Source organism: Drosophila pseudoobscura, chromosome X, assembly GCF_009870125.1.
Source record: "Drosophila pseudoobscura strain MV-25-SWS-2005 chromosome X, UCI_Dpse_MV25, whole genome shotgun sequence".
Lineage (NCBI taxonomy): Eukaryota > Metazoa > Arthropoda > Insecta > Diptera > Drosophilidae > Drosophila > Drosophila pseudoobscura.
The window spans coordinates 58265229-58288855 of NC_046683.1; the positions used below are offsets into that span (position 1 = coordinate 58265229).

A 23627-nucleotide genomic window follows, 5' to 3' on the forward strand; every position below is an offset into this window, starting at 1 on the left:
TATATGCATAGATGTGTATGTGTGTGTGTGTGTGTGTCTGTACTATGACGAATGCCTCTCTACTCTCTACTTAATAATTCTTTTGTTTTATTGTATAATTCGGTATATATTTAATTTTTGGTTTTTTTTTTTCAAGTGCAAAAGTTATTCAAATTTAAAAAAAAACATTTCTCGTTTCTCATTTCAATTCTTGTGGAAAGGAATATCCTTTTTGTTTTCTTTCTGTTTGGCGAAGACTTTCGGATATGATGGATGGGGGCAGTGGTTGGGCCGTGGAAGGGGGAATGGGGGGCAGGAGGGAAAGGCTTGTTGTATCACAGATTTTGAAATGAATTTCGGATGAAGGGGGGGGAGGGGCAATGGGTAAATGGGGAAATGGTTGATGGCTAATCTCCAGGTCTAGAATCTTCTGGAATCGCATTCTAACGCCTCGCATACTGACAGCAGACAGAGCTGCGGGGCACCCGCTGGGTGGGCAGGCCGGACATGCCCTTCAGATATGTGTAGGAGACGGGCTGCCGCAGAATCCTCTGCGGCGGCGGCTTCTCCTTCTCCTTCTCCTTTCCCTTCCCCTTGCCCGCTGAGGCATGGCAGGAGGCGCCACTGCCGCACTTGGAGGCGACTGTCGCAGGCTGCTGGTGCAGCTCCACATTCGAGGCGGACTTGAGAGCCGACTTCAGGGGCATTGCCGTTTGGGTGGCGGCCGCCGGGGGTGGCGGCGGCGGCGACGGGCCGCTGCACGAGAGCGAGCGTGAGGTCAGCGAGAGGCTCTCGAAGGCCCGGCGCAGCGAGGATGTGGAGCGGCGATGCAGCCGCGAGAAGCTGGCCCGGCTCGTCTGCGTCTGCTTCAGCTTCAGCTGGAGCTGCTGGCGCTGGTGCTGCTGCTGCTGCTGGTGCTGGTGCTGCTGGAGGTGCTCCTGCTGCTCCTCAATGTCCAGGGTGCTGCTCGTCTCGCTGGAGGCGCACGACATGGACATCAGCTCGAGCCGCGACTGGTGTGCGGCCAGGCCACGCCCCGAGGAGCATGAGTCGGTCGATGAACTGTGTGCATCCTCCTCCTGCTGCTGCTGCTGCACGGCTGCAACTGCCACTGCAGCGGCGGCGGCAGAGACAGCGACTGCGTCATCCTCCGACTGAAGTAGGTCATCCTGCGACCTCAGGCCGAAGCGTCGGCTCAGCTGCCGAAAGAAGCCCAGGTTCCGCTCGAACCGTGGCACGGGCGACACACTGAGGCTGCTGCCCGGGGAGGAGCACACCTCCAGCTCGGACATGGACTTCTTGCCCCCCAAATGGTTGAGATTGAAGTTGTTGTTGTTCAGGCTCCCGTTGCTGCCGTTGCTCCCATTGGAGGTCTTCTCCTTCCGCCTCGGCTTCTGGGACTGTGACTGGGACTGTGCCTCCGACTGTGGCAGCTCGTCCGCAAAGCAAACATGAGGGGTACCCATGGAATGGCTGAAATTCAATTCAATTTCTGGCCGAAACTAATTTCCTTTGACTGCTTCCTGATTGCCGCTTCAGGGCGGGGGCGGTGCGGTGCGGTGCGAGGCTGAAGGCAGTGCAAATGGCTGCACTTCCGCTGCTTTTCCGCTGCTCTTCCGCTTCCTGTCTGCCGACACGACACCCAACACCCAATACCCAACACCCGACACCCTTCCTTTGCCGAGATCCACTTCCTTTGTTATTGTAACCGGTCTTTGTCCACGAGAGACGCCGCCGACTGCCGTTTGCCGTTTGCCGCTAGGTTTCGTGTCGTGCGTCGTTCTTCGGTTTTGGTTTGGTTTCGCTTCGCCTTGCTTCGGGAGAGTGTGTGTTCGGTTACGTTGTCCTGCCGCGTTTGAGTCGGCAAATCGGAAGCCGCGTCCTTTTATAGACTCGCCCGGTGTCTGCGAAGGTCTGCAAGCGGCCGGGCTCTCTCGCTCGCTCTCGCTCTCTCTGCAAAGTGCCTTCCAGGACATGCCAAAGGCAGGGTACAGTACGGTCCGAGATGTGGCGTAGAGAGTGCTGGGAGTGCCCTACCTTGCACACAATATACCCTGCACTCCCTGGCACCGCCACTCCCGAGGGCTCTCCTTTGTCCTCCTGTTCGTCCTGTTCGTCCTGCTCGCATTTGTTGCCTCATCTCTTAAAAGGGGAAGCGAATTTTGTTTACCGTTGCTGTTGCCGTTGCCGTTGCTGTTTGCTTGCGCCGCCGGCCGCCAGGTGGTGTCAATGCACGCTCCCTGCCCCCCCCCCCCACCCCCCCGCCTTTGCTCTTTACTCAGGGGGATCCCCCGCCGCCGCAGGGCGCCTGACTTTCCATCAACTTCTGGACTTTGTCCGCTCGTCCTTCGACTTTTAATTGTTTTCCCTGACGTCCTGTTCCTTCGTTCGATCAATTATTAATCAGCCAGACGCTTTTCCATTTTCCATTTCCCATTTTCAATTTCCTTTTGTTTCGCGTTTGATTCCATTTCGGGCATTTGTTCCGTTAAAAATAGCCTTTAAGGAAGTCGCTCTGGGGGCTGGTCCTTCCTTTTGAGGGATTTTACTAAAAATATCCTGGGCTATGACAGTTTTCAAGTGGAAGTCCCCTTTTGGAAGACCGGCCCCTTCCTTGCGTCAAAAATAGATTCGCGCCCTTCCGCCCTGCCTCGAGCATTAATTCAATTGTTGTTGGATTTTATTTAATTACGCACAAAATTGATTTTAATGCGCTATAAATAAAGCCGAATGCCAATTTTATGCGACGAACATTCTAAGACAATCTACGATAAAAGCAGTGGCGGTGGCGGTGGCTGTGGCTGTGGCGGGGGCTGCGGCCTAATGAAGTCCTTTGTCTTCGCCTCACGAGGAGCAGAGCGGAGTGCGAGAGATTTAAGGAGGTGTCAACAGCGATTACTCCACGCCTCAAAATGTTCAACTTCTAATTAGAGGCGCAATTGTTGTGTGTGTTTTCGGCGGCGACTGACGTCAGAGCGGCCACCGATTTGTCGCTTTCGTGGGTTTCCTTCCCCCCATCCGAAAGTGACACAACTTTCGGATCAATTTGGGGCTCGACTTTGTCGTGGGTTGGTGCTTTTGTGGGCTGCTGCCTTTGGCTTTAGCCGCTGACTTGATAATCGTCTTGTCGCATCCATTAACTCATTTGCGACTGGACTTAATGAAGCCAGCCATCCGATGGCTTAACAAATAAGCCACCATGTTGTCCCGCGGATCAATGAACTCCGCAATTGGCAGCAAAAGTTAAAAGTTGACAACTGCAAGCTAGTTATCGTATAAATTGTATGTGAAAATAATCTCAAAAGTGGCTGGAAAGGACCTAGGAGATGGCCCAAATATTTGTGCGATTGGAGCTAAGAAACATTTCAGTAGGGGGACCTTCTCTTTATCGATACCATTCCACCGCCAATCATCAACATGTCTTCAGAGTGAATGCATTTGTGATTACAAGACCTGTACCATTATTACAGATAAGCAGTAGAGATCTGCTTGGCTCCAGTCAAAACACGAGAGGGAACGTTGATTACCCTTGCTACATGATTACCCTTAAACTGAGCAAGACTCAGTATGGCTCTCCTCCTAACATTGCACGACGAAGAGTGTGTGCGAGAGAGACAGCAAATCAGTCAGATCGTGTAGGACGCTGCGTAACCACTGCCAATCGATTTGTTCCTTTTGGTTATAAGAATGATCCGATCTGATACAGATTCGGCAGTCTAGAAGAAGATTCAGATCTCTAAAATGTCGTTGCTCTAGCTTTTATAGTCTCTGAGAACCAGGCGCTCATAGCGACGGACAGACATGGCTATATCGTATGGGCTACTGATGCTGATCGAGAATATATATACTTTATGGGGTCGGAAATGCTTCCTTCTGGTTGTTACTCTACACTACAATATGTGCCTTTGCTGAGCACTATTTGTGGCAAATTCTGTTCCAAATACTGAGATCTTTTGTGTAGTGCAGGTGCAGGGCAGAATTTGTTGCGATGTGTGTCTACAGGAGTCTATCTCTCTACTGGTGTCTCAGTGAGACAGTGTCCTGCGAGGCATCCCGCCAAAGTACGAGTATTCAAGAGAACTTTATCTTCCTTTCAGAATACAGACATGCAAAGTTCCAAAATAGCTTAGCAATGAATAGGATGATGAGTTTCCGCTTCTTTTAGTGTTGCTTCGGTAATAGGGTTTCCCTAGGCTTTTCAGTTCTTCAAAACTCCTTCAATCGAATCGTTGAGACAGCATTTTCCCCCGAAGGCTGTTGACTGTTTGTTGTCTTTGGCTATTTTCTGGCTGGCTTTCCAGGAACTCGGGCCAAGCTGCTGTTGTCCCTCACCCCTGCCCTCTCTGCACCCGTAACCCTTTCGTGACCTTTTCGCCATGCACATCTTTTCGTGCAACGCGGTTTTCCGGCAAAAAGCAAAACATTCGCCAACTGCGTCACACAAAACTATCAGAGTACGGCATTTGTTGTTGCCTTTTTTGGGCGAGTGAGGGAATTTGTTTGTTTGCAGATAAATCATGAATTTTAATTTGGTTATCTTGGGACACTAAGTGTGCCAAGGATATGCGGCTCCTTGAGCAACGGGCTGCTTGTTTATTGTGGGCTAAACATCAGAAAGGGAAGGGAACGAAAGGAAAGGGTTCAAAGAGACAATGACCCTGAAACAGAGGGACCTTCCACCCACAGCCCAGCCACCCATTGCGAAAGCAACATGGCACATAATTGAGGTGTCATCAAATTTTAAATGCGCCGGCAGTGGGCAGTGTGGCAGTGTGGCAGTGGGGCAGCAGGCAGCATCGTCGATTAACGTCACGGATTCGCACAGACATCGACGTGGACATGATATGCGCTCTCTCGTATGTCAAAACTGTAAGGTCGAGTCCTTCAGCAACTTGATTTTGAGGACTTTGCCTACATCATCAGCAGCGGGAGCGTCTGAATGGAGGAGTCCACGCACTGCACTGGCACTGGCACACTTTCGGCGTCTGTTCCCGGGCTGGGAACAGAACGGAGGCCACGCTCTCTCTGCCTCTCTCTCTCTCGCAGAGAGAGCTTTTTGCCTACGTTAACAGTGTCCTTAAGCTTTACCGCTTTACCGTTACAATGGAAGCTCTCTCCTTGATTTTGCATTCCATTCGCCTTGACTGAAATTTGATTTTTCTATTTTTTTTCCCCCACAAAAAATATAAAGAAAAAAAGTAAAATTCTTTTTTTTTTTTTTTGATATAGTCATGTGTTTTTTTATTCCATTGACATCTAGTCTTAATCGTAGATTATATATTTACTAAAAATATATATTGTATATATTTTCTTTGATTTCTTAGGCCTCTAATTACATTTTCGCTACAGTTTTGATTTTCTCCAACTACCATAAAGTTTTCTTATTCTTATTTCTTTTCTTTTATTTCATTTCATTGATATTTTAGTTCTTTTTGTTAGAATAATTTTGTTAGAATATTTTGTTCAAAAAAATTTGTGAATTATTGTAAAATTCTTGTTGTTTTTTTATTAGAGTGTTCTTTAAGACGTTTCGTTTTTTTTTTGGTGTTTTTTTGTTGATTTTTCCTTGTATAAATTCGTCAATTTGAAGAGTTTAATCGAATCGAAAATAAGTGCAAAGTATAGGGAAAACTATTATTTCAAAAGTGCAAAATCTCTTGGTTTTTCTTTTTTGGTTTTTTGGTTTTTTTCATTTCCTTTTGTGGAACAACTAAATGTGCCTCGAAAAATCGAGTCTAACGTTAGGATTACTTGTCGGAAGATATGTGCGGGGTGTAATAGGTAATGCAATCATAATGATAATCTAAATAACGTTTTCTTTAGGCTAAAACTAGGTGTTTTTTGTTTCCGTTTAGTTTGTAAACTGAAAGTCCCTACAGTACAGGCCGAAGACAATTAGATCGTCTAGGGTAAAATACATATATACTACCATATATACCATACATATAGCACTCGTACTCGTACGCGCAGATAGACATATGTTCTGATTTCTGGGAGGGAGGGGGGTATATAGAATTAGGTACACTTATGGGCCCAATCCGCAGAGGATAGTCCTCCGCGGACTCAGCTTTCACACATTTATAAAATATGCTCTCTGCTGCTCCCCGACGAATCTCTGAAGAATCCCCGTCACGTTTCGTGTTTGCAATCCTTCCAATTCCTTGCTTTAGGCTTTAGGCTTTGGGCTTTGGGCTTTAGGCTTTTAGGCACTACTCGTACATCACTTGGATCCGAAGAGAGCTAAAGTATCTCTCCCCAGGTCCAGATCCAGTCCCGTTTCCACTCCTTGCAGCTTCATCCACTGGTCACTTCTCCCAGTTCGTGTGGTTCTCTTAGTACATGTGATGGAGGGTGTAGGGACAGCAGACCGCATAGCTGGGAACCCTCGAGTAGAGCCCCGACATGCCCTTCATGTGGACATACTGCACTGGTGGCCGCAGGATGCTCTGCTGCTTCTTGTCCTTCTTCGAGGAGGAGCCAGAGCCAGAGCCGGAGCCGGAGCCGGAGTTCGACTTGGAGCTGGAGTTGCTGTTGCTGTGGCTGTTGCTGGAGTGGCTGCTGCTGCTGCTGCTGCTGTTGGAGTTGTGGGGCGACAGGGACTTCTTCTTCAGCTGTCGGTGCAGGGGCGTGCTGCTGCAGGAGAGGGAGCGCAGCGAGGCGTTGGCGGTGGTGGCCGCCGAGCTGGAGAAGTGCTGGAGCATCCGGCTGACCGACGACGAAATCGAGATCCGGCTGAGATGGAGTCCGTGCGATTTGGAAGCGGAAGCGGATGCCGCCGAAGCGGATCTCGGCTTCCTGCTCTCATTCTCATTATCGTTCTCATTATCGTTCTCGTTCTCATCCTCGCGCTCATTGTCGCCGTCGTTGTCGTTGTCGTTGTCGCCATCGCCCTCTCCCTCGTTGCTGCTGCTGCTGCTGTTGCTGCCCTCGCTGCAGTCCTCGTCGTAGTGGGGATGCATCTGGGGATGCAGCTGCTCCAGGGCGCTGCCCGGTCGGAAGACGGCTTCCACGTAGATGTGCCCCTGGTTGTCGTAGTAGTCGAGGCCCGTGGGCGAGTACCGCGAGTATCCCGACACCGGAGAGGCCCTCGAGGTGTGCTCCTGATCATGATCCTGATCCAGGTCCTGGCTGGAGCCCCCGTTCATGTTCATGTTCATGTTCATATTCAGATTCGTGGACATGCCGCCGCTGCACTCGTGGGAGCCGCGCTCGTAGCTCAGGCTGAAGGAGTCCGTGGAGCTGCTGCGGATGTCGTCCTGGCTGCTGTAGACCGTCTCGTGCTGCGGATGGTGCGAGTGGTGGTGGAAATGCTTGCCCAGGTGCCTGCTGAGCAACTGCAGCAGACTCCTGCTGCGGGAGAGCTTCTTCTGGCCGCGCTGGTGGCGCTGCTTGCCGCTGCCCAGATCCATCGAGGAGCTGGCCGCCGAGCTGCCGCTGGAGCTCGACTTGGAGCCGTTTTTGGGAGAATGGGTATCCATTTTTCTTTGAGTTTTTGTCTCTTTTCTTAGGGGTTTCTTCACTGGTTTTTCACTGGTTTATTTCACTTTTGAATAAATCGAGTTCTGGCGGAGCAGGGAGCTGCTTCTTAGCTGCTTCTTGGCTGCTTTTGGGGAGATGCTTTCTTTGGAGCAGGCTTCTCTAGAGGTTTGTCGCGTCCCGTGAGTTCTGGCGAAGACTATTGCTGGCTGCACTGCGGCTCCTCCTTTTATACACATCCTCAATGTCGTCTGCCAGCTCCGCTTCGTTTCAACCTTCGCCTCCGACGAGGACACACAGTGCTCGTTGTTCGCTGTTCGTTGCTCGCCGCTCGTGCTCCGAGCGCGCACCCGACGAGGCATGCCACACTGACACACACCCGACGACGAGGACGAGCTAATGAAGGCCCACCGACTGGGGGCGGACATCTACCTGTTGCCTGTTGCTGCTGTTGCTGCTGTTGCTGCTGCCCCAAAGCCTAGTGTTAGGGCATTTCCACTCAACGTGACTGCTGATGGCTTCCCCATTGTGCTGATGCTGGATGATGCCTCATGGCTGCTGGCTGGTGGACTTTGTAGCCTGCCGCTTGTTGCACTTTTCAGTTCCGAGTATTTTGCGTGATGGGGAACGTGATCCTAGCACGTCATACCCCGGGCATCGCCGTCACCTGAAAACCAGTGACACCTTCAGGAGCTCAGCGGCGCATGTGGATCCGACTCACGTGAAGGCATTGGTAATATTTGGAGCCTCGTGGGCAGTGGGCATGTGGCAGGGGGCAGGGGGCAGGGGGCAGGGGGCAGGGGCAGGACGTGGCCCGTGGCTAACATCGAGCAAAGGCTACATCGTGGGCCATGGAATTATACAGAAGAAGAATCATGTCCTTTGTGCACCTTTGTGCCGCTCAAAACATCCTTTGAGCGTGCAACGGCACTCCTGAAATAGATATAAATCCGAAAAAGACCACAGGGCTAATCTAATTCCGGATAATGACTGCAATTATGCGCTTAGCCGCATAAGAAAGAGCCAAAGGAAAAGCGCCACCCCACTTGCCGCCCCGCTTGCCAGCCCACTCGCCACCACCCACTCCCCAAGGCGAGCTTTGTGCACGTTTTGCGACCACACTGCGGTTATGCACACAGACCGCGAATGTAAGATGGAAGAGATGGGAAAAGATGGGAAAAGTCTTCTATAAATAAAAACAGCGACGAGCGGCAAGGACAGCAGCCGCGGCAGCATCAGTAGGAGCAGCATAATCAGTGGCAAGCTTAAAGACCGGGCCAGGCCAAGGCAATTGGAATTGGAATTGGAACTCCTGTTCGTATTCGAATTGGAAAAAGAGATCTCAATTCAGAGATTCACTCAGTCAGTGGGTCACAAGTAACGCAAATCTCGTACGAATCCCCCGAGAAAATGTCACGTACGGGGCTTTCCTTCTCGGACGGCTCCTCCTATGGTCACCTGGTGGCCGAGACCTGGCTTAGGCGATGCGTGCCGTGGAAAACAATGAAAAGTCTTTGGTGTATTGTCATTTCGGTTTCTGTTTACTGTATTCCCGATTGCTGTCGATTGGCTCTCCTCTTTCAGAGGAGGAACGGGGTTAGCGACAGGGCGCCGATGCCCACATCGAGGGCCCCGTAGCGGTGTCCGGCGGCATAGGGATACCGATACGGATAGGATGCCCCCGGACTGCTGCCGTAGTAGTGGTTGGAGCTGGAGTAGTAGCCGTAGCCACTCTGATAGGGTCCTGGGCCGCCGTAGTAGCTGTTGTAGTAGGCTCCTGGTCCCGGTCCCACGTAGGGCTGCGGCTGCTGGTAGCTGACGCCGAAGGAGACCAGCGGCTTGGCCTTGACGCAGATGCTGGCAATCAGCACCAGCATTAGCTGCTGCTGCAACGGGGCAAAGGGGGCAAAGGGCACGTTAGAACACTGTCAACAAGTCGATCGGAGTGGAAGGATGTGCCTACCCAAAGATACGAGTAAATGCGCATTTTGTGGCCCCTGGAAACTGCGTCGTTGGGTCCTTGCCTGATTGCTCGATTGGGTGATTCCTTGATTCCGCGCTGGACCACGGACCGCTCTTCTCTGAGCTCTGCCTTACATTCCTGTGGCCCTTTTATACAGTACGGTACAAAACAGTATTCTGTGGCCCTCGAAACGGGGGACCGGGAGGGCGGCCAAAGCCTGTTTTCTTGGCTAAACAGCCTGCCCCAAGGGCCGGCCCTAGACTGGGCGTCCCATTCTGGTTTCTGTTTGTTCTGGTTTTCAGTCACGAATCACGAATCTTGCATCTGGAATCGCTGTATAAGTAAGCCCGTTGTTCGCATAGATTTGCCTGCTTGGTGCCTAGTGTAAGCCTGCCTCCCAGGGATTTCCTCAACCATTAATTGGACATTGAAAAACCTTGAACTGGCTCATGGACTCATGGAGGAGCCTGGACCTGCATTAAACCCGTTTGCAGAGAGCGAGAGATGTGTGCGGGGAGCAGTAAGCTGATATTGATGCCACACGATGCTCCAGGCCCCACTCCATGTCACTGCCACTAATCAGTGGCATCTGCTGGAAAGAGGAGTCGCTTCTAATTTGCCCCGCATAATGTCCAATATCTCTTGCACTCGTAATCAGACATCCCTGCCATAATTAACTACAGAATACACTTTATTCTCCCGAGTACGAGGCAAATGGCTCGTAAATGGTTCTACAGGAAGTGGCCTGAAGGTGCCCCCTTAAGGGAATTCTGTGTCTGTTTTCAGGCCACTTTTGGGCCTGAACAAATCACCAATTCCAATGCGCAAAGCTCATCAATTTAGAGTCTAGTTTCGCTGGAAATATTCCACACCGTCTGTATATATTTGGACACCGTTCCAAGTAGTTTTTAAGCATCCTAGACTGACATCCTTTCGTTTCTGCCCCTTTTAATTGTATGTATTTATGTTTACAGCCAAACCGAAGATGTTTCAGCCACCAGGTGAGTCGATACTTTAATAAACTCAGCCCTGAACCCCCCCAAAGTCCTCTCAATCGAATCGAATTCCTGCTGAGTATCATCTTGCAGTCCAAGCAGCCAATCAAATATTAATTAATGCATGATAATTAGATTGGTTTCCGGTTTTCGGGGCGGGGGTTCAGCATTTGCGTACTCCCTGCGGGAGAGCAGTGGGATGGCCCCGTGGAATGCCGCCGCCGGATGGATGCGATGCCATGTGACCAGCCTCGGGTCACCAGTCACGTTCCCTCCGCTGTTTCCAGGGGCTGCCACCTGCACCTGCACCGTCGAGCGTCGAGCCCCGAACGTTGCAGAGTCAAAAGTTCTGGTGCGTGTGCTCCTGGGGTCACATTGCAGTCATGGGCCGCTTCTAGGGCTTCTCTCTGGCCTCCCCGGTGGTGACGTGCGACAAGGCAGGCAGGCAGGCAGGCGGGCAGGCGCCACTTTGAGAGTGGATAATTTTAGACGAGCCTCCACTTGCCACTTGCCACTTGCCAGTTGCCAGTTGCCACTTATCGCAGGAGGGGCCACCGCACAGGTGAACAACTGCAGGGAGCAGAGAACTTAATTTCGGGGTCATTCGATACACTACTCGGCAGCCATTGAGCCACTCATTGTTTGTTCTGTTCTGCTCTGTTCTGTGCTGTTTCGGGGATCGGATCCAGCGCACAATCGAGGAACAATGGGAGGCTTGCTGGGGTTCAACAGACAGCGGGTCTTAGGGAAGTCTGCCACTGCCACACAGAGAGACAATGACAATGACGATGACGATGACGATGACGATGGGTGGGATAAGCCACAGTTAAACACTTGCATTGGGAGTGGACAAACTTTATTCAAATTTCACTTGGATACGTGTATACGTGGATATGAGATGCGGCAGCGAGAGAGGTGTTTGCTCTCTCTCGCTGCCTCTCCCTCTCCCTCGCTCTCGCTCCCGCTCCCGCTCTTCAATAGAGGTGATACTCATAGGTCAGGGGCTTGTAGTCGCTGCGGTACTGCTGCTGGAAGGAGTTGGGAGTCGCCACGCTGTGGTACAGATGCGATTCGGCAGCGCCGGCGGCCGGAGCCACCAGGCGGGAATAGGCCAGCGGCAGGACACCCGCAGCCCGGGCATAGGTCGACGGGTAGTACCCGTACGATGGGGTATAGTAGGTGTAGACCTCGTGGCCGAGGGCCAGACCCAGTAGACAGGCAAAAATCAGCTAAAAGTGGAAGGGAAACGATCATTAGAACTCGAATCTCTCCCCTTCATGGGGGCACTTTGAACACTTACCAGCTTCATTTCTATCGCTCGTTGCAACTCCTTGGGACAGTGATCGCAAACTGAATCCCTGCTGCCAGATGGATGGGCCTTTTATAGCCACGAAACCACACAAAACGGACAGACCTTCACTTTGGTCTTGGTATCCAAGGTCAAAGGCATTTGCCAGCAGCAGCGGCAGTGGCAGTGGCAGTGGCAGCGGCAGGCGGCAAATGAAAGAAGCCCTTAACTCTTTCTGAAAGGAAAAGAATGGCAACGGCTGCGGCAAAGGAATGGCCACGGAATGGAGCTGCAATTGCAATTGCTGCCCTGCCACAGAGGAGGCCTGGAAGGAGTGCAACATGCAGCAGAGCAGGAAAACCCGTTCGTTCCCTGCCACTCAGAACTCAGAGCTCAGAACTCTGAAATCTGATTCGAATCGGATTGGATTGTCGTGAGTGTTCCCCTGACAAGAGATAGTCAAGCATGCCACAGAGCAGGCCACAGAGCATCCCACTCCCACTCCTCCTGCTGTCCATGGCCTTGGCCTAGGCGAAGGCGTTTATTTGCTTCCCTTTATCTGATTTTGTTGGTGGAGCGGAGCAGGGAGTATTGGTGTAGGTCTTGGTCCAAAATAAACAATTAAATGGGAAGCCTGCCACACAGAGACGCACTTCCGGTATTTTTCCTTGCTTTCGGTTGAGAGGCTTTCAAGGTCAGGCCCGACGGGTGCCAGGAGGGTGCCGGTGGGGTGGCAGGGGGCTGCCAGTGGGTGCAAAAATTGCGATGTTTCCTTCGCTTCTCTTTGTTCCCAGCAAAGTCCAAAAACAAACTCCCACGCCCAAAATCAATTAAATGAGGTTTTTGTTTATACCGAAAAATAATTCTATTGATTGTTTTTGCGCTCTTGTTTTTTCGAGGAAGGAAGCTGTTGATTTGTTTATCGCTGGCAAAATGACGCAGTTTTCCCCAGCAGCAGCAGCATCAGTATCAGAGCTTTGAGGGCATTTCCCAATCATCAGACCGAGGCGCAGCGGTGCAGCGGTGCAGCGGTTTAGTGGTGCACTTTTTCAGGTAATTCCAAACCGAACCCATTCGAATGGCAGGTGGAAATCTGAGCCGCGTTAAGAGACTGCCAGTCTTGTCTTCTTGGGCCCCAAGGTCGGTGGGTGATTGGTCCGGCTTCTTGGCTTCGTTATAAAAAGCCGACGCGCGCTCAACCAGCCATCAAGTCTTCTGACAGCCGCCGCTCTGCTTCCAAGAACTTCAAAATGTTCAAACTGGTAAGGGATCCCTTTGGGGACTATTTTCGGGATGAAACGTAATTAAGTAGAGTCCTCCTTCGTGCTCCTTTAGTTCGTTTTCCTGACGCTCTGCCTGGCCTTCGCCTGCGCCGCTCCGGGTCTGCTGCACTCGTCCTCGGTGCCCATCCTGACCAGCTCGTACCACAGCCTGCCCTCGGTGCGAGTGATCGGCAGCCCCATTTGGACCCACTCGCACTCCCCGTCGCTCTCGCTCTCCCACTCGCACTCGCACAGCATTGTGCGGCCCCTGAGCTACGGCTACGGCCATGGCTATGGCTGGATCTGAGGATCTGAAACGAGTGTCGGGCCACTGACAGACAGCGACGACTGTCCCCCGAAGCCACAAAATATATAATTGTGTGTCTAAATAGTGTGTCTTTATTTCTGAGCTCATCGGAGGGGATCATCGGGTGGGAATAATCTGTATAAAAGGAGAGCCAGTGCCATTTCTCGAGTTTAGTATCGCTGAGACGGCTATGTGGTGTGTAAGTTGGCTGATCGATAGATGATTCTGATTCTTGATCTGAAGAAGTTGCTGTTCCAGTTGCTGTGGATATTTCTGGCTCTGCTGGAGTCGGGCGTGCTCAGTCAGCCCCTGTCGGTGCTCTTCTCCGGGGACTTTGGCAGGAGCTTGGATGCCGATCGGGAGACAGAAGACCTGCTCTTCTTCGAACATCCTGCCAAGGCGTACTCCTCCGATGATCTTTTTGGGGATGTGCAGAAATTTGTCATTGGCGTCCATCAGTTTGTCCAGCATCCCTCGTCCTCACTGAACAGTGCCCTCAATCAGCTGCAGGCGAATGCGAAAAAGAACCACAAGAAGCAGAAGCACCCTCTGTTCGGAGGCCAGAAAGTGGTCCTCGATCCCCCTGGCAGTGTTTCGTTCAATTTGGGATGGTCCCTCAACTTTCAGCTGACGAACAGCATTGCCATCACGCGTACATACTCGTACACTCGTCACTGATGGCTGATGGCCGGCACGTGGACAAAAATATAAATAAAATCTGAATTAAAGGGAACTTTTATATAACACTGAGATGGAATTCAACGAGTGTCACAGGCGATGGTGACGGGGCAAGGGGCAACCTTGCCATTCCCAACCCCCCTCCCCCCCCTCACAAGAGCAATACGTTTTTCCTAAGATGTAAGTCTTTTGCATTCTTCAGCCTAGAAGTAGGCAATGCAAGGGTCCGCGTGCGTAGAACGCATGTAGACGGCATGTAGAATTGTCATGGGGTGACATGTAACAATCAATTTATACATACATACCTGCCACATGCATGCTTACATGTGTTTTCCGAAACTGCATTGAAGTGTGGGCTGGGCTTCGTTTGATTTAAATAAACGACATTAAGATTTGTCAACATTTGAGTTGAGAAATTTCTAGAGAATTCCACTACGAAGCGTCGAGTTATCCACCCACAGCGACATATGTACATATGTATATACATATGTATTCTATGTATTTTATGTATTGTTTATATATCATATCTTTGGCACATTCACGAGTGCAATTGTAGATTTATTTCGGTGCTTGATTGCTCGACCATTAATACAATCGATCTAGTAGTAATCCAAGAAGGATTCCCACACACAGACGAGACTGAAGTGTAGATGTGGAGCCATACTACAGGACATATGTAGATATTGTGTAGAAAATAACAAAAACAATTTTTTGCATGGTTTTTTTGGGCAGACAATATATCTCAGGTGTAGGCGTGGCATGCCTCTTTGACCGATTGCTGGCAAATGTTTTTGGGAATGCAAAGCAGAAATTGCGACATTCTAGAAGCTGATGCAATAATTTAGTGTTCCCCTAATATGGGGGGGGGGACCAATGATATGATAGTGCCATGTCCATGCCCCCCCCTCCAGCTAGTTATTAATAAAGTGTGAGCTAAATGGAAATGCAAGTTTTGCATAATATTTTGCAAACAAATGAAGGCTGTGTTCTCTTGGCTCCGTCTCGTTTTCCGCTCGCCTCTGTTCTGGGCTCCTCGACTCTGTTCAGTTGAGTTCGATTCAGTTCTGTTTTGTTCTGTTTGTGAGCTGCCACAGATTATGTCTACGCTGTGGAGTCTAATTTTAAATGCGGCACGTTGCATTGTCTCTGCGCTGGCCGGATAAATGTCGTTTGTCGCACGCCTCAGAACATGTGTATGAGAGCCAAGGATAATTAGCCCCGTTATCTGCCTCAATGGCGCCGTGCCAATGGCAGGATGCAGCCTCTATTTGTATGGGACTATTTATGAATGAACATTTTCCGGATGTTTGCAACAAACAAAAGGAAAGTATCCGTGTGTTTTTGGTCTTACGGTGGCTCCATTCGTGTGGAGTGGACTGCTATTAGCACCCACGTCTCCCGTAGAGACGCCGCACTGGGATCTTTAGGGGCACGCATATATATATATATGTATATATATATATCTTTAAGAGCACATATATGTATTCACCGAAAAAAAATAGTTCTTTCACTTCAGTATGGTGTCATTTCCCCACGAACGAATGAAAGATATTGACTCTTCGTTTGATTAGAGTTTATTTCTGTGATTCATTTGCTGGATTCGTTGCCACGACTTCCGTTCGGGTGGCAGGTGGGCGGGTGGCACTTCCGGTGTGCTCTCTACTTCTTCAGCAGCAGGGGGGCGGTGTAGGCGGCAGCTGCGGCATAGGGGGCTGCGTAGGCGGCAGCGTAGGGGGAGGCGTAGGCAGCAGCGGTGTAGGCAGCGGTGTACGGAGAAGCGTAGGCGGCCGTGTACGGAGAGGCGACGTAGGGAGATGCCACATACGGGGACGCCACATACGGGGACGCCGCCACGTAGGGAGAGGCAGCCACGTAGGGGGCGGAGTAGGCCACAGGAGCCACGATGCCGGGCTTGGCGGCAGCGCAGGCAATCAGAGCGAGGACAACGGCGGCGACGAGCTTGAACATCTTGGGAGGATTGGCTTTCAGATTGTTTTACTTGCTGAATGAAACAAATGCAACTGATGCCCGAACAGGCGGTGGGCCGTAGCTTATATAGCTACAGCCCCACACAGTGCCAGCCAAACGGCCTTGCAAGGTCTCTGCGCCAACAGCCCCACAGCCCAACAGTCCGTGGCCCCTCTTTGGCCACGCCAGTCACGTAGCCCCCGTAGTGGGTCGACACAAGCGACAGAAGCGTCGAGTACTGTGGGGAAGTCTCTTTTAATTGAACAGCATTAAGCTGGCCAAAAATTGATACCAAATACCAGGTATTTACCTTTTTGCAGGTTTTTCTAGCCGTCGAAGCAGCAGGTGGAACCTGTGCCGTTCAGGCAGCAAATGTCATCAGTCATCAGTTTGAAACACTCGACAGTACGACACTCCAAGACTGCCCTCGCCCTCACCCTCACCCCCGCCTTCGTCGCTCTGATGGGCTGCGTCTGGGCCAAGCCCGGAATTGGCCCACTCTGCGCCTTCGGTGGCTGCTGTCTACAGCCGGGAATATCACGGCAACTTTGCGGCACCCTACGTCGCCTCTCCCTATGTGGCATCGTCCGATGTGGCATCACCGCTGCCCACAGCGCAGCCCCCGTTCAGCTGAGGAAGTAGGAGCTGCCTGAATGACTGACTGACTGAATCGAAGAAGAACATGGCAAATACTATACATAAACATAAAGCTCCGATAGCAGGGAACTGAATGAATCTCGTTTGTGTTTACTTTTTGCTCATCAGTTGGTGGCAGGCCTGGCCTGCTATCGGGACTGAGACTGGGACTGGGAATGGGTTTGGTTCAAGGTCTTTGGCTTGGATTTATCTTCAAAAACAAACACAACAACAAAGGCTACAGCCTACAGACTGCAGGAAGCTCTCCCCCGACGTCACAGTCCGATAAGATATGAGTGGTCCAGAGTTTATAAATTTCTCTTCCGTATTACAATTTATTCAGAGATTCTTTGAGAGGGAGTGAGAGAGAGAGAGAGAGAGACTTAAATATGCTAGGAGTCCTATATCTAGAGTTCAGTTTTGGGGCTAAGGATCGACGAGGAAGAGGGCTGTCACATCCCCAGGTTGGTGTCCATTGTGGCACTCGAATGGAAGACAATGCTGCTGCGATTGTGGCGTCCAGAGCGACGAGCCTTCAGATACTTGACGGCGACCAAGGCGATCAGAGCCACGAGGACGAGGCCCCCGAGGATGTAGGCGAAGACCTTCATGAAGGCCAGATGCAGTTCCAGATTCTGGGAGTGGGCTCCCACCAGCTCCAGCTGCTTGGACAGCGCCTGGATGTGCATGTAGAGGACTGTTTCCTCGGCGCCGAAGGAGGCGTTGACCGCCATCTGCGACTGGCTGATGCAGGAGACGTCGCGGATGTGCGGGGTCTCCTCGAGACTGTTGTCCGGCTCGATGTTGAGCACCACCGACTCGGGCAGCGAGGGCGGGATGAGCAGGCGGTGCAGATAGGAGCAGTTGAACCGGTTCCGGGAGACGCCCAGCTTCTGGAGCATCGGGAAGGCGTCGTCGAAGGTGCGATTGCCCTGCAGCTCGGTCAGCGCGTTGCCGTCCACCAGGAACTTCTTGATGTTGGCCAGATACGGCACGAACATGTCCAGATTGAGGCTGGTCATGTTATTGAACGAGAGGTCGAGTTCCTCGAGGTACTTCTGCTTGGAGAACATCCCGAACTTGAGCTCTCGAATGCCGTTGCCGCGCAGATTGAGGCTGCGGAGTCGCTTCAGTTGGGCAAAGGTGCTGACGTTCAGCTGTCCGATGGGGTTGTCGGAGAGGTCCAGGTAGTGCAGGGACGTCAGATTCGTGATGTTGGCGATGCTCTGCAGGCGGTTGGCGCTCAGCTCGAGGGTCTCCAGCTGCAGCGACTGGTGCAGGATCAGCTGCGAGATGGCGTTGTGGCTGGCCCGCACGAAGCGGGTGGCGTTGATGGTGAGGTTCGTCAGCTGGTTGTGGTCCAGATGCAGCTGGTGGACGATGCTCTTGCCGGTCAGCTGGAAGTCCTTCAGCTGGTTGAACGACAGCATGAGGCTCTCCAGGCTGGCGGCCTCTGCGAACGTGTCCGGATGGATGCGCACCAGCTGGTTGTTGGACAGATTCACCTCCTTGATGCGCCGCATCCCGCTGAACACCTCCGGCCGGATGTAGGTGAGGAAGTTCCCCTCGAACGAGACATTCTCGAGGAACTCGTTGTCCATGAAGATCTCGTCGTGCAGCTCCCGCAGTCGGTTGCCCGTGAGCAGCAGCTTATTGATGATCTGCAGCCCATTGAAGGCGTTCACGCTCAGGGAGGCGATTTCGTTGTAGGACAGATCGAGCCTCATCAGCGAGTTGGCCCCAATGAACACCGACGTCTGGATGGACGTGAGGTTGTTGTAGCTCAGGTTCAGATACGTCAGATTGCTGGCCGCACTGAAGGTGTTCCGCGTGAGCTCCAGGATGTTCGTGTTCGACACGTCGAGGGTCTTCAGATGGGGAAAGGTCTCGAACAAGTGGAAGGGCATGTAGAGCAGCGTCGACTCGTAGAACTTGATGAACTTGACCATGTTCCCGGGCGGCACGTTCTTTATCACCACATTCTGGCTGTGGGTGACCATGAAGCCCGTCACCGTGCAGAAGGCCTCGTTCACGTCCATGTAGATCATCGGATCGAACTCGTCGCATCGCAGATTGATGTCCCCGGCCCTGGCCACCCCGGCAGCCGCCGACGCCACGAACAGGATCCCCCATGCGATCCCCATCTTTCGAGACACCACCAGAATATCCTCCATCATCATCTTCGTCATTATCGTCGCGAACCGCTCCGTTTCGATGCAAAATTCCAACTGTTTTGCTTTGCACTGCCCTGCAAATGGCAAATGGCAAATGGCATTTGCCATATCTATATTATATATAGGATGATATCTTTCTCTCTCCCCAGATAGTTTTCTGTATTCCAGTAAGTCGGGAATCGGGAGCGGGACGCGGGAATCGGCAGTCGGGACGCGGGACTGACTTGCGATAAAAATTGTCGGTCTGTTGTCGGTTGGCTTTGGTTTTGTTCATTTTGCAGCGAATGAAAGTAAGTCATTCTAGACATTGGAATGGGACTACTATGGTACATGCTCCTATATTTTCCATCCAAAAGAGATATGTTGTACGTACATGTGTGTGCTATATGTGGCTTGAGCTTGAAAATCTTTCGATACGAGATACCACAGAGACACAGAGACATAACGTTCGACAGTCCATTGAACTTTATTCCCTAGAGATAATCTTTTTTTGGTTGGGAGAGAGGGGGATTGCATAAATGCAACTGCAACTGTAATTACGGAGTACCATTGAGTGGCAAGTGGCAAACGTAACCTTGCAAATCGAAATCGGATTAAAGCGGAGCCCTCCCTCACCCACCCAACTATTTTGGCTTTTGGCTTTTGGCACGAGAGGTTACTCATCGGCCAGCGATGCCAATTAGCATTGGCAGTTGGCATCAATCACTCCTCCCAACAGCTACTGGCTACTGCCCACTGGGCACTGGCCAATAGACTCACCTTCAGTGCGGCAACAACTTTTATGGGCTCACTCACCATTTGGAAACGTGCCCGAAATACCAGATCGGGAACTCGACCTCCCCGAAGCCCCGAAACCCAAAAGCCGCGGGCACGTAGCCAGCATTTGGAGCCACTCAAAGGCCGCCCCGCTCTGCATTCCCGTGCAGCGGCGCAGAGCAGCGGTAGAACCATCCGCCCGCTCCCATTCGTACGGCCGGGGTCTGGGGTATAAAACCACAGCTGGCCACTCGGTTGATTATAGTCCAATTTGTTTGCTCAAATCACACACTAATCCCCCAAACAATCTCCAAGATGTTCAAGCTGGTAAGGACTGCCGATCCGCATCCTGGTCTTTCGACGGAGATCCCTACAAGTGTCCTCTGTCTCTCTCTTCCTTGCAGTCCGCTCTCGTTGTCCTCGTGGCTGCCATCGCCTGCAGTGTGGCGGAGGCCAAGCCTGCCGTTGTGGTGGGTGCCGCTGTGCCCGCGGGTGTGGTGACTGCCACCAGCTCCCAGTATGTGGCACGTAACTTCAACGGAGTCGCCGCTGCCCCAATTGTCGCCCCAGTGGCTGCCGCATACACTGCCCCAGTGGCTGCAGCCTACACCGCTCCAGTGGCTGCTGCCTACTCCGCTCCTGTGGCTGCTGCCTACACTGCCCCAGTGGCCGCTGCCTACTCCGCTCCTGTGGCCGCTGCCTACTCCGCTCCAGTGGCCGCTGCCTACTCCGCCTATCCCTATGCCAGCTATCCTTATGCCGCTGGCTACACCACCGTTTTGTAAGGCTCTAAAACGGATTGAAAACTGACTTCGGAATGCAATAAAAAACCCCCCCCCCCCACAAATCAAACTGAATCTGTATCTTCGCTTTTACTGGGTTCTAGGAGTTCTGAGAGGAAGGGGCTCGCGATGGATGGATCACTATCGTGAGTCTCTATGGCGTTGATTCGGGAAGGAGCTCTAGTTCTTAGCCTGTGGGGAAAAGAGCTGTCAAAGGAATGAATCCTTTCTCATTCGTTTCTATCTGGAATTGCATTTGGCTTTAAGGATGCCGCATGGCTCCTTCCACCGTGTCGCCGTTAGTCATTAGCAAATGCGGAAATCATCCGGAGAGATGCCAAATGACTTGCGTCATCGAATGCAAATGCCTTGCCTCAGAATACGGTATTGATTGGCGAGGCAAACAAACATCTTTCAGTAGGACAAGCACGTGTCGGCAGTTTCGAATTGGAGTTGCGTCATTGCCACCAATCGGAGAGGCAGGAGTGTGTGCGTGGCATTTGAATAATTATTCCGACATCATCTAAATATAATAATCGTATATTTCCAATCAAAAACAAACCGAAACAAAACAAACATCAAATATAACAAATAGTAAACGAAAATTCAACCAGAGCCAGAGCCACAACCAGAACCAGAACCGGCGGCTAAGGCGGCCTTCATTTTGAGTTGACTCATGGTGTTGGGGCACCAGTGAGTGCCACAAGTGGTGCTGCCACGAGGGGTATAGAGCCGCTGTAGCGTCCGAATGGCAGCCACGCAGCTTGGTAGAACAAGGGATAGCTGGGCGGCGGCACACCCACACCTGGGGGTCCTGGGGGTCCTGGCGGTCCCGGGGGGCCCGGTGGCGGTGCAGCAGCAGCAGCAGTCTGTGGCGGCGGGGCAGCCCGATGGGCAGGCGGGACATCCACCTCCTCGGCAGCATCCCGTATCTGTCCCGCGGAGGCAGCACTCACATGGAGCAGCAGCAGCAGAGGCACCTGTTGATCGTTGTTCACCGTTGAGCAAGTGCATCTCTCGGGTTTTCTCTGGCTTGAAACTTACTAATTTCCTGTATCTGTACATAACTACGTATCTGTGTATATCTTTGTATCTGTATCTGTATCTGTTATCTGTATCTTTTTTATCTGAGTTCTGACTGCTCAAAGTTCTAGAAATGGAATGAAACCCAAGCCGGAGTTCGGACTGGCATTTATAAACTTGTGGAACCCGGAGGTACAGCCAGTACTAGCCAGTGGGTCAGACCGGGCGAAGACTTGTAGTACGAGTATCCATCGATTGACTGATGGATTCGATCGGAGATGATTCGCTATTCCAGGCACGAACTCGAGTGCCTGTTCGATTTGTTTATTGTTTTTCGTCACGCGTCTCTCAGAAACGAAACCAAAAGTGCCACAGCAAAGATTCTCCTTGGTCCGCCTTCGTATCGTATCTGTACGGCTATACGGGTATAGTATATGGTCTTGGAACCGATTCGAGCGTGGCTTTTGCATACCAATTTCCAGGGATCACCTTCGCTTTTGCTGCTGTATCTGCGGATCTGCTGCTATATAAATTCCGATGCCGGGTAGCAGCAGATATCAGTCTACTGCCTGAGAACCAACCAACAACAACAACCAGCAACCAGCAACATGTTCAAATTCGTAAGGATCGAAGGATAATCCCTGCCACAGGGAACCCCAAGGAGTAATCTTCATCTTCTCCTCTTTTTTTTTACCCGACAGTTCGCTCTGTGCCTCTTCGCCGTCGTGGCCTGTGTGGCGGCCAAGCCCGCGGTGATTGCCCCACTGGCGTACAGCGCCTACTCCTCCCCCCTGGTGGCCGCCTCCCCCTACTCGTCTGCCTACACCGCCGCCTACACAGCCCCCGCCTACGCCGCCTACTCCGCCTACTCCGCGTATCCCTATGCGTCCGCCTACTCCGCATACCCCTATGCCGCCTACTACCGCTAATCAGGGACTGGCCATTGGAAAAGCATAATCTGGACACTGGACCCCCCCACCAACCCCCCAACAATATGGATACTCCTATCTGCACCTGCAACCACCTGCAACCACCTGCAACCACTGCACCACCTCCACCACCTGCACATCTCTGCACTGCACCGCCTTCAGCCCTCTCGTTCTTCTTCCTTTCGCTCCCCAAACACACTGCTGGAAGCTGAAAGTGAACAAATGGAAACAGGACCCACAGGACCCACAGGACACACCGGAATATACAATATCAATGTCGAAATAAATAATTTGCACTTTGCGTGAAACGTATACAGCCCAGCCCTTCTTTTGTTTGGAAATTGTTTGCAAAGAGAGCCTGCCACGTACCACAAGACAGCAGCGAGTGTGTGCTAATTGAGGAGGATTTGTGGCCTTTCGATTGGAGCACATCCTGTGCCGAATGTGTGGTTCAAACAGGGAACAAATCAGTTTGTGGGCCTGAACGAATAGATCCCATCCTCTTACCCATTATACTATTTATTGTGAGCATTATTATTATGCTACCCATATCCAAACAAAGATAAGAAATTGATGGTTCAGAACGAGATTTGTTGGATTTTTCATAGGATTTTTGTATTTGTGTCGGTACAATGGCTATGCAGGCTACGTAGCTTTTTGATTAGTTTGATTTAGGCACTATTTATTGATACACTGCTGCGTATGTAAATATACTGCGATTGATTGGCAGGCGAAAGCGTCTATTGCTGCAGCCAAACCGAGAATAAACGATGGACGGAGCTCGGGAGAAGGGCAGGACCGAAGAAGGTGGATTGAGCGGGTGGGCAGTGGAAGTAGCGAACAATATTGGTGGCACCACTGGCTAATGTCTAAGGAATTTGTTAACTGGGACTGGGAAACCCGACAGGCCTTATCTGATGATATAGTGATCCAAACTTGGGGTGATGAGAACACTTTTCTATTACATTAAACTCCGTTTTCTTGGAGGTGTTTCCCGTTCCTTCAGTGAATTAGTTGCAAGCTCCTCAGGGATTTACTTTTTGAATACCATTAATAGCCCGCCATAGTAGTGGGTCATCGGAGCAATAACCTGCAAGGAAGTGCCTCTAGTTGTGAGTGCACTTTCTGTAGCCACTGTACATATCAGATTCATTGACCCCAAAGGCCTTTCCTGTTTCATTGTGGCCGCCATTGCCTTCCACCTCAACCGAAGGGCTTCGATCCGGCTGCGTCCCTCGCTGGTGGGATAAACCACTTTTCGTATTTATTTGCATCTCATCTCTGATTAGAATGCAGAGCAGCGCGCATCGCGCTCCCCCCCGGACTACCGGACTACTGGAGTTGGTTGAGATGGGAGGCACGTCGTGCCCAAGGAGAGGAGTATCGCGGCGGGTGGAGGGAAGGGAAGGGA

At 51.5% G+C, this 23627-nt stretch overlaps 11 protein-coding genes across 13 annotated transcripts; 4 read left to right on the forward strand and 7 right to left on the reverse strand.

Moving 5' to 3' along the window:
• Positions 1 to 105: 105 nt before the first annotated feature.
• On the reverse strand, positions 106 to 1827 carry LOC4812175 (homeobox protein abdominal-A). Its single transcript, XM_001352506.4, has one exon. It carries the CDS (start codon positions 1443 to 1445, stop codon positions 423 to 425), a length of 1023 nt encoding a protein of 340 aa, XP_001352542.3. The 5' UTR covers positions 1446 to 1827; the 3' UTR covers positions 106 to 422.
• Positions 1828 to 5538: 3711 nt separating this feature from the next.
• LOC4812610 (dentin sialophosphoprotein) lies at positions 5539 to 7874 on the reverse strand. The gene has a single exon (XM_033382880.1). The coding sequence runs from the start codon at positions 7455 to 7457 to the stop codon at positions 6312 to 6314; it is 1146 nt and encodes a 381-aa protein (XP_033238771.1). The 5' UTR covers positions 7458 to 7874; the 3' UTR covers positions 5539 to 6311.
• Positions 7875 to 8975: 1101 nt separating this feature from the next.
• LOC6900003 (uncharacterized) lies at positions 8976 to 9546 on the reverse strand. Of its 2 annotated transcripts, none has more exons than XM_033382888.1 (2): positions 9419 to 9546; positions 8976 to 9338 (listed from the first exon to the last, which is right to left on the reverse strand). In XM_033382888.1, exons 1-2 carry the CDS (start codon positions 9440 to 9442, stop codon positions 9036 to 9038), a joined length of 327 nt encoding a protein of 108 aa, XP_033238779.1. In that variant the 5' UTR covers positions 9443 to 9546; the 3' UTR covers positions 8976 to 9035. The 2 variants fall into 2 exon arrangements, with proteins under 2 accessions (XP_033238779.1, XP_002135368.1); XM_002135332.3 differs by having other exon boundaries at positions 8976 to 9341; positions 9419 to 9544.
• Positions 9547 to 11252: 1706 nt separating this feature from the next.
• LOC6900004 (uncharacterized) lies at positions 11253 to 11822 on the reverse strand. Its single transcript, XM_002135333.3, has 2 exons — positions 11714 to 11822; positions 11253 to 11642 (listed from the first exon to the last, which is right to left on the reverse strand). The coding sequence occupies exons 1-2, from the start codon at positions 11720 to 11722 to the stop codon at positions 11388 to 11390; spliced, it is 264 nt and encodes an 87-aa protein (XP_002135369.1). The 5' UTR covers positions 11723 to 11822; the 3' UTR covers positions 11253 to 11387.
• Positions 11823 to 12826: 1004 nt separating this feature from the next.
• Positions 12827 to 13352, forward strand: LOC4812018 (uncharacterized). The gene is made up of 2 exons (XM_001352508.3): positions 12827 to 12963; positions 13037 to 13352. Exons 1-2 carry the CDS (start codon positions 12952 to 12954, stop codon positions 13268 to 13270), a joined length of 246 nt encoding a protein of 81 aa, XP_001352544.1. The 5' UTR covers positions 12827 to 12951; the 3' UTR covers positions 13271 to 13352.
• Positions 13353 to 13416: 64 nt separating this feature from the next.
• On the forward strand, positions 13417 to 14132 carry LOC4812380 (uncharacterized). The gene is made up of 2 exons (XM_001352509.4): positions 13417 to 13469; positions 13529 to 14132. Exons 1-2 carry the CDS (start codon positions 13461 to 13463, stop codon positions 13946 to 13948), a joined length of 429 nt encoding a protein of 142 aa, XP_001352545.3. The 5' UTR covers positions 13417 to 13460; the 3' UTR covers positions 13949 to 14132.
• A 1372-nt stretch (positions 14133 to 15504) lies between these two features.
• LOC6900005 (cuticle protein 16.5) lies at positions 15505 to 16008 on the reverse strand. Its single transcript, XM_002135334.3, has one exon. It carries the CDS (start codon positions 15914 to 15916, stop codon positions 15608 to 15610), a length of 309 nt encoding a protein of 102 aa, XP_002135370.2. The 5' UTR covers positions 15917 to 16008; the 3' UTR covers positions 15505 to 15607.
• An 851-nt stretch (positions 16009 to 16859) lies between these two features.
• Positions 16860 to 18781, reverse strand: LOC4812038 (leucine-rich repeat-containing G-protein coupled receptor 5). The gene has a single exon (XM_001352510.4). The coding sequence runs from the start codon at positions 18739 to 18741 to the stop codon at positions 17005 to 17007; it is 1737 nt and encodes a 578-aa protein (XP_001352546.3). The 5' UTR covers positions 18742 to 18781; the 3' UTR covers positions 16860 to 17004.
• Positions 18782 to 19700: 919 nt separating this feature from the next.
• Positions 19701 to 20321, forward strand: LOC6900007 (vitelline membrane protein Vm26Ab). Its single transcript, XM_002135336.3, has 2 exons — positions 19701 to 19809; positions 19887 to 20321. Exons 1-2 carry the CDS (start codon positions 19798 to 19800, stop codon positions 20265 to 20267), a joined length of 393 nt encoding a protein of 130 aa, XP_002135372.2. The 5' UTR covers positions 19701 to 19797; the 3' UTR covers positions 20268 to 20321.
• Positions 20322 to 20788: 467 nt separating this feature from the next.
• LOC6900008 (neural Wiskott-Aldrich syndrome protein) lies at positions 20789 to 21525 on the reverse strand. The gene is made up of 2 exons (XM_002135337.3): positions 21309 to 21525; positions 20789 to 21244 (listed from the first exon to the last, which is right to left on the reverse strand). The coding sequence occupies exons 1-2, from the start codon at positions 21327 to 21329 to the stop codon at positions 20939 to 20941; spliced, it is 327 nt and encodes a 108-aa protein (XP_002135373.3). The 5' UTR covers positions 21330 to 21525; the 3' UTR covers positions 20789 to 20938.
• A 9-nt stretch (positions 21526 to 21534) lies between these two features.
• Positions 21535 to 22528, forward strand: LOC6900009 (uncharacterized). Of its 2 annotated transcripts, XM_033382883.1 has the most exons (3): positions 21535 to 21712; positions 21770 to 21907; positions 21989 to 22528. In XM_033382883.1, the coding sequence occupies exons 1-3, from the start codon at positions 21550 to 21552 to the stop codon at positions 22426 to 22428; spliced, it is 741 nt and encodes a 246-aa protein (XP_033238774.1). In that variant the 5' UTR covers positions 21535 to 21549; the 3' UTR covers positions 22429 to 22528. The 2 variants fall into 2 exon arrangements, with proteins under 2 accessions (XP_033238774.1, XP_015043679.1); XM_015188193.2 differs by lacking the exon at positions 21535 to 21712 and having other exon boundaries at positions 21798 to 21907; positions 21989 to 22345.
• The last annotated feature ends 1099 nt before the right edge of the window (positions 22529 to 23627 follow it).

Coding starts and splice junctions, on each gene's coding strand:
- LOC6900008 (XM_002135337.3), bottom strand. CDS start 21,329: ATGTACAGATACAGGAAATTA. Junction 21,245..21,308: donor TGTACAGATACAGGAAATTA/GTAAGTTTCAAG, acceptor AACGATCAACAG/GTGCCTCTGCTGCTGCTGCT.
- LOC6900009 (XM_033382883.1), top strand. CDS start 21,550: ATGGATTCGATCGGAGATGATTCGCTATTCCAGGCACGAACTCGAGTG. Junction 21,713..21,769: donor GTATCTGTACGGCTATACGG/GTATAGTATATG, acceptor ACCAATTTCCAG/GGATCACCTTCGCTTTTGCT. Junction 21,908..21,988: donor CCAGCAACATGTTCAAATTC/GTAAGGATCGAA, acceptor TTTACCCGACAG/TTCGCTCTGTGCCTCTTCGC.
- LOC6900003 (XM_002135332.3), bottom strand. CDS start 9,442: ATGCGCATTTACTCGTATCTTTGG. Junction 9,342..9,418: donor GCATTTACTCGTATCTTTGG/GTAGGCACATCC, acceptor GCCCCGTTGCAG/CAGCAGCTAATGCTGGTGCT.
- LOC6900005 (XM_002135334.3), bottom strand. CDS start 15,916: ATGTTCAAGCTCGTCGCCGCCGTTGTCCTCGCTCTGATTGCCTGCGCT.
- LOC4812610 (XM_033382880.1), bottom strand. CDS start 7,457: ATGGATACCCATTCTCCCAAAAACGGCTCCAAGTCGAGCTCCAGCGGC.
- LOC4812175 (XM_001352506.4), bottom strand. CDS start 1,445: ATGGGTACCCCTCATGTTTGCTTTGCGGACGAGCTGCCACAGTCGGAG.
- LOC4812038 (XM_001352510.4), bottom strand. CDS start 18,741: ATGACGAAGATGATGATGGAGGATATTCTGGTGGTGTCTCGAAAGATG.